Raw genomic sequence first — 7,500 nt, 5'->3', positions numbered from 1 at the left:
AACTTCACAAGAACTGGTGACGTTTATTTATTGGAACCTAGACAGTAGACAACAAGTTGGAGGAAGTTGTTCGAAGGAGCAATCTTCGTAAGCATTCCGGATCGTAAATAAAGCTGCCAGTCTTTTAGTTTGTTTTGTCTCTTCGACTTTCACTGAATTTGGATCAGTTTATAAAGTTTTTCCATTACAGCTCATGAACATGCCCCCTCATGAACATGTCATAGGCTATATTCAATATACTGTATATAGTTTGCAATGTGTGCAACGTAACCCTTACAGTTGTGCTTTATCATGAGTATCGCACAGCTGATAACTACTGAACAATCCTCTTATCAATAAAACCCTATAGGGTATATATAAGTTTACAGTAAGTATCGATCAATTCTCCAACTTCACGAATCAATGTGACAGACTCTCCTTTCTACCTTTCAGCTGGCCACAGTACATGGGTTTATAGACCCTTTCAAGAGAGTTCCGTTTTAACATTCCATATGTTATCTTAATGCAGAGGAAGTCGATTGGGAACCAAATAGAACGTTCAAGCATTGTTTTTGTTTTGATTGTTGAAAGGGTCTATAAGCTCCTCACTGGCCCCACACACGGCCCATTCCCAGCATCATTAATCCATTCCGTCCTCCTCTCCTTTCAGTCCATCATGCCATGAGTGCGGTCATCACTAGAGCTCTCAGTCCCATCCACGGCCCTACCCAGCATGCAGCTCTTCTCAATCCACATCCATTGAACTCTCTTCCTAGTGTTCAGGTCTGAGCATGGGTCACCTCCCCCTCCGTCCATCTGAAGATGGATACATGTCATCACAGCATTTGTTAGTGTCCCCTCACTTGGGCTATATGCTGTGAGCATTCACTGTAAACATTCAGATGCAATCTGCCAGCTACAGTATATAGCGCTTTACCACGTTCAACCACCTCAGTGTTTCCTCTATGTTGATTTGGTAGTGGCGGCCCCCCACGGTTTAATTTTCTTCCCCCACGGTATCAGAAATGGGGCAGACGTACAATAGTCGCAGTTGCCTTTCAAAATTCATTGTGCAGACCTGTTGTAGATTCTCCAAATATACAGCTCAATCACAACTGAAAATAATGCCTCATTGTGTGTGAATAGAGGTGAATACATATAATTGTTTGTGTTGCAGCGAAGTGTCAGTTGTCAGTTCCGTGGGACGGGGGGACGGTGGGGGGTGGTGGTTCGGACAGGCCTGCCCCCACTGCTTAAAAAAATCCTAGAGGAAACACTGCACCTAACTCATTTTCCAATCGGATATCAGCCAAATCAGAGATCAGCCTCTGACAGGTCAGTTGGAAGCCTCGTTCGTTCTGACCGCTCTCTACTCAGTGTCAGTGAGGGCGCGTATAGCAGCCAAGTAACAACCTCTATTTCCTCCCGTTCGCTGTGCACTCTCTAGCCTCTATGTTCTCTTTAGAGATGTGCGGTTCGCGGTTACACCGCGGATCGGGCGGATGACATGAAGAAATATAATATTTTAATTAAATTCGGGCGGGTGGCGGTTGAACCAATCAAACGCATCACCCATATACATTAAAACAACCAGCGGATGGCGGGCGGGTGCAGTTTTGAAAATTGGTCAAAAAACGTTGGTGCGGATGGATGGCGGATGGATGATAAGTTTTGCTATGCGATTACGGTTGAAATAATAGCCCATCCGCGCATCTCTAGTCCTCTTGGATGGCACTACTGCAAAACTCCACTCCCAAAGCACAGTCTTTCATTTCAGATAAAGTACAAGACACAGCAATCACACACACACACTATATGGATCCAGAGAAAATGGACACTGCAAACTACCAGCCCTATACAGTATGATTATTTATGAACCATATCCTGGTTTGATAGGATTAGTGCCTATTTCACAATGCTTTCAATCCATGTTTCTCAACCATTTACAGAGGACGTTCCATTTAATTAGCTGGCTAGCAGAGAATAACAGACATAACTGAGCATGTGATTTCATTATATTTGCTGGGGCTTCTATGTAACATACTCAGAGTAAGATCTGGGGATATGCAACAGCAGTGACTGCCATGGAGCAAAAAACAAATGGCAAATGCACACAATCTCATTTGTCTGAGTTTCAAATTGAATTACTGACGATTTTCCTCCCAGACATAAACAACACGCAACAACAACCTGTAGCACTGCTGCCAGCACCTGCATGGTTTCCACGAGCACAACAAGCTCCCTGCGTTCCTTGACAGACACACACTCCGCTCTGCTAACAGAGGAAGACGTACGCCGTCCCCGACCCCTCGTGCAGTTGGAGCGCAGGGCACTCCCTCACCTGGCAGGCGTTGTAGAGCAGCTGGTGCTCGAACTTCTTGATGCCGAGGATCGACTGGAACATCTCGTAGAGCTGGTCCTTGCTGAGGATGAGCTCGGAGGCCGCGCTGGCGGTCAGGCGCTGCTGGTGTTTGCGCGGGTCCTCCTCGCCGCGGTGGATGGTGTCGAACTTGGCCATCCACGAGCTGAGCACCGTCTCCTTGCTCAGGCCGTCGATCTCTGGGAGGCTGCGCACACGTTTCTCGATGTGCTTCTTGAAGACCTCGCGCGAGTCGTTGGCCGAGCAGCCACCGCTCTGCACCATGCGGCACACGCGATCGCTCTTCAGGAACACCTAGACAGGTGAAGGACAGAGCCACATTCAAACTCATCCGGTCAAGGATAACAGCACCAAGGCCAGACAAGGTCACACCAACAAGCAATGTCACACAAGGTCACACTAACACCAAGGGCATGGGTTTAACACACATACTGCTGAAAAATGTGAACCAGCTTCGATGAAATTGAAACGCATCTGGAAAAAATAATACTTAACATGCAATCCTGTTTCAAAAAAAGTTGTGAAGCTGTGTAAATATAAATAAAAACAGAATGCTATAATTTCCAAATCATGTAAGCCCTATATTTAGTTAAGGCAACTAAGCAATTTTTCAAACAAAGCAATTTGTTTTTGGAAGATGTATGTTCATGTAGAATGTCATGCTCACAATGCATCTCCAAAAACTTGGGGCAGGGGCATGTTCACCACTCTGCTGGAGTTTTGAGAAGGATTTGTCCCATTCTTGCCTGATTTGCCTAGAACTTCAGCTGCTCAAAACTGTCTGCAGAGAGGCACTTAGCATTTGGACTCTATTATAGAGTCATTGAAATATGTGCAGAATGCAGTTTGGTATTGTTTTCCTGAAATGTTCAAGGTTTTGCCCTAAAAAGGACATCTGGATGGCATGTTGCATCTGGACAAACACCTGGATGGTTTATGTTGCTCATGACTTGTACCATTGAGCATAAATTCTGCCTTTCCAGATATGCAAGATGCCTTTCCATAGGCACCAATGTACCCCTCACCCCATCTCACTTCAGCCCTGTTCCTTGTTTACAAAGATTTTTCAGGATTCTGAATATTTTAATGATATTATGTACTATAAAATAGATGTTGAAATACCTAAAATTCTTCACATTTCACATTGAGGAGCATTAGTCTTCTATTGGTGCATTATTCGTCCACATAGGTTTTCACAGTTTGATAAATACCTCCGCTTCTTTACAGATCAAATCAAATCAAATTCTGTTTTATATGCACATTTCACACAGCGTCCCAAAGTCATTAAAAGTACAAACTGGCTCGTCTCCTGAATGGATTTGTTGGTCACTTGCAAAACAGCAGTGAAAACATTCACAGGGCCACTTCTGACTGACACACACAGAACTACATTCAGTTGTAAGCTTTCCAAAGATTACCTAGATGTGCGCTCGAGAGGTCAAGGAAAAGCAGAGAAGAGGCCTTTTTTATCACATTGTGTTGTTTTGAAAGTTTTTTTTCCCTTTAAGTAATGTCAAGCAGCAGGAAACTGAAAGTGGGAGTTCAGACTTTAACTATCTTTTCATTTCAACCAGTTATTTCCATTCTTTGATGGGAAAGAGTTTATTTTTTTCAATTTCAGTCAACTGTAAGAAGCTGTTATGTGTTCACACAATCTCAAATGCATACGTTTCTTATTTCCCTCCAACACTCTTCTACCCAAAGCAATTTCCTTTATGGGTCATCACGTCGTGAGCTAGAAGGCATTACATTTTAATCAGTGACTGTAAAACACATTGACAATGTCTGCTTAGTCAAAAGAGAAGCCACTAGAAGAAATTAAAAATGATGGAGATTAAACCTAATATGGTCTGTTCTGATTTTCTGTTTACAATACATGTTCTGATATCAAAATGCACTTAATGCACACAATGGCCCCCATTTCGCCAAAATAACCAGCTAATGTTGTTCCCATGACACTTTTTTTTGTGTATGTTGCTAAAAAGCTGACAGGCTTGACCAACACACTGGTGCAAGTATTTTTTTGCAAATCAGTGAGCATTGACAGTTGTCGAAACAGAGAGTTCATGGTCTTAGCATCATTATCTAATTGGTCCCGCCCGGTAGGGAGAGTGGACCCTGGCAGTCCCCAGTTCAGGGCTGTGGCCCTTTGCTCTCCTGCTCTCTCAGATGAGGAGCAGCGGGCAGGCAGAGAACATCCTGCACTCACTAAAGAGCATTAGGACTTTAATTGAATTGAGAGAGCCAGCTTTAGCTAGATCTGAATAATGTAAAATTTCAATCAGTGACTTTGGGCTCTCAGAATGGCCAGCTTGATTAGGTTGGCAGAGAAAGTCTCCCCCCTCTCTCTCTCTATCTCTCTGTCTCCCTCTTTTCCCTCCCCCTCTTTCTCTCTCTCTCTCTCTCTCTCTCTCTCTCTCTCTATCTCTCTCTCTCTCTCTTTTCCCTCCCCCCTCTTTCTCAATGACCTCCACCTCTCCCTGCTCAGTATTCAATATTGGAAAAACAATTGGAGATACAATTGGAATAGAAATGGACATTAGCGCGGATAGCAATGGAACAAATCTATGCAAAAAAGCTCCTGACAGGGTAATGAGTCGCAGCACAACATCATCTCTGTCAGAAGAGGCAACCAACACTGATCCATTCCTACTTGAGCTATTGCCCAATGTTCCTGGTGAATTTTTAACTAATCCATCTGAAATGAGTACAATATAACCAAAAGAAATTGCACTGCACATCGTGATATATTTTATGTCATTACTGTAATATGTGTGCTTGTTGAATAACATCTAGTCGTCTGTTCATCTTGCCCTGGCTTTCAAGCGCAAAAAGAAGCTTATCATCTGAGCCTTAAAAAACACATCTTACCACATAACATAATCGGATGTAGGACAATCCATTCTAATCTGCTACTACACATTTTTCAGTGACAAATCGGAAATTTGCAACAGTGGTTAATAACGTGTACGATTAGGTGATATCAACCTCATAGTAGCTCTGGACGGCATTGATGAACGCCTCATCGGCCACGATCTGTGTGTCTCCGCTGAGGAAGGACTGGAAACGCTCCTTGACGGTTTGCAGTTGCGTCTTGCTGATCTGGAGGAGAGGAGAGACAAAAGAGGCTTATCTATATTGTACACCACATCACATTTCACACAAAAGAAAGCAATACCAGAGCAACAACACCAGCCACCATTACTATGGCAGTACTAGTCATTATTACCCGTAATTTCACGACTATTAACCGAGGTTTATACATTGGTTGCCGCTAATACTGAGGAAATTACTGTAGAGTTGGAATTAACAACTCAAACAGAACGATGACTATGGCCCCAAGGGCTAACATAAGTATATTACACTGTGCATATTCTCATTTTATGTAGACCCCTCTCATGTTATTTTATGTTTTACAATATACATTCATGCAGTAAAAACAATGAAGTCCCAGTGACACTATATCCATGGTGGTGAGAAAACAGTGCATTAAATAGCACAGTTCTGCTTTAAAGTTCTCTTGTCATTAGCTTGTGCATTGTATGATTTACATGAAATGTAGCATTCATTAGCACAACTAAACCCTGAGGGTCACTGGGAATAACACATCAGGAAAACAATGTGGAGTTTATGACATTTCAGTTCAGTCATGTTAACTTTCTCACTCTGCATTACATTCACAATCTCTGAAGTAACATTATTTTTATGACATTAGTTAAGTTAGGATGAGAAAATACATTCAACAAACATCCTTGATTAGTGATGTTCATTTTTATCTGCCTTTCTAACGTCTTTAATTGATGTCCTCTGGTCTCTCTTGTCTTGTGAATTATTAGCATATTTCAAATTGTACCTCTGAGTACCAAAAGCTCTGGCAGACTAAATCTGCCACCCACAGCTGTCACCCACGTATCATCAAATCTAAGAAATCAGCAGAGCTCCTTGACACATATTTCTTTCTTTCTTTATTTTCTTTTTTTTGTGAGGAACAGTCCTTTTATGCCACTCTCTCCACTGAGCTGCTGTGTTTGCGTCCCAGCACCATCCCCATACTGCACACCTCCCCATACTGCACAGCATACTGCACAGCACCCTCCCCATACTGCACAGCACCCTCCCCATACTGCACAGCATACTGCACAGCATACTGCACAGCACCCTCCCCATACTGCACAGCACCCTCCCCATACTGCACAGCATACTGCACAGCACCCTCCCCATACTGCACAGCATACTGCACAGCACCCTCCCCATACTGCACACCTCCCCATACTGCACAGCATACTGCACAGCATACTGCAGAGCACCCTCCCCATACTGCACACCTCCCCATACTGCACAGCATACTGCACAGCACCCTCCCCATACTGCACAGCACCCTCCCCATACTGCACACCTCCCCATACTGCACAGCACCCTCCCCATACTGCACACCTCCCCATACTGCACAGCACCCTCCCCATACTGCACAGCATACTGCACAGCACCCTCCCCATACCACACAGCACCCTCCCCATACTGCACAGGTTGTTGTGTTGGTTATTACCCAGCCTTGAAACACTCCAGCTTCTGCACGCGGGAAATGGATAATTACAGATTCCACGCACATTTCCAGTGCCCTCTTTTCAGCAGCCTCTTTGTTTCATTAATTCAACCACAGAAAATTTTACGGTTTCAAAATCCTCCCTCCCATTAGACTAGATTGAAGCTTTGTGAGATATTATGCATCTAGCAAGAGAGGTGAGACCTTATAGGTCTAGTGAGCGATTCTGTAGCTAGCATGAGCACTTCTTTTTGAAGGACGAGCTTAATTTCCACAGGGATGGGCTTCTCGTGGTTGCCCATCTAATAATGGAATGCTTCATCAATTGATTTTATCAACCCAAGATGTCATTCCCCAGCTAAGTGTACAAGGACAACAAATCACCTTAGATTCAATGTTATTAATGAAAGAAACACATCAAGTATGAAGTGATTGATAGCTCAGACTGTTCTATTCACCAGGACACTGTACGTGTGTGATGCAAAAGTATCCTTTAGTAGTAAGTAGCAATCAATGCTTAGTACGATCATTAACACAATCCCTCTATTCTCTTGAGGCTGAATGTGATTACAAAATAATGCTTCAATAAAGTCTACAG

At 43.4% G+C, this 7,500-nt stretch overlaps 1 protein-coding gene across 13 annotated transcripts in view; it reads right to left on the bottom strand.

The window, feature by feature from the left end:
* cadpsa (Ca2+-dependent activator protein for secretion a) overlaps positions 1-7,500 on the bottom strand; it is a 140,994-nt gene that overhangs the window by 115,746 nt on the left and 17,748 nt on the right. For all 13 annotated transcript variants that reach the window (XM_076267423.1, XM_076267413.1, XM_076267418.1 and 10 more), the window contains exons 2-3: positions 5,348-5,461; positions 2,321-2,653 (exon numbers count right to left, since the gene is read on the bottom strand). In XM_076267423.1, the coding sequence (XP_076123538.1) occupies positions 2,321-2,653; positions 5,348-5,461 (447 nt within the window). The remainder of the gene's footprint in view (positions 1-2,320; positions 2,654-5,347; positions 5,462-7,500) is intronic.

The sequence above is a fragment of the Alosa pseudoharengus genome, unplaced genomic scaffold, assembly GCF_046254945.1.
Source record: "Alosa pseudoharengus isolate Yale_2024_CS ecotype anadromous, Long Island Sound unplaced genomic scaffold, YU_APseudo_1.1 YU_APseudo_1.1_scf_5, whole genome shotgun sequence".
NCBI classification, from domain to species: domain Eukaryota; kingdom Metazoa; phylum Chordata; class Actinopteri; order Clupeiformes; family Clupeidae; genus Alosa; species Alosa pseudoharengus.
The sequence above is the reverse complement of the archived record's forward strand: the minus strand, read 5'-3'. Positions and strand labels throughout refer to the sequence as shown.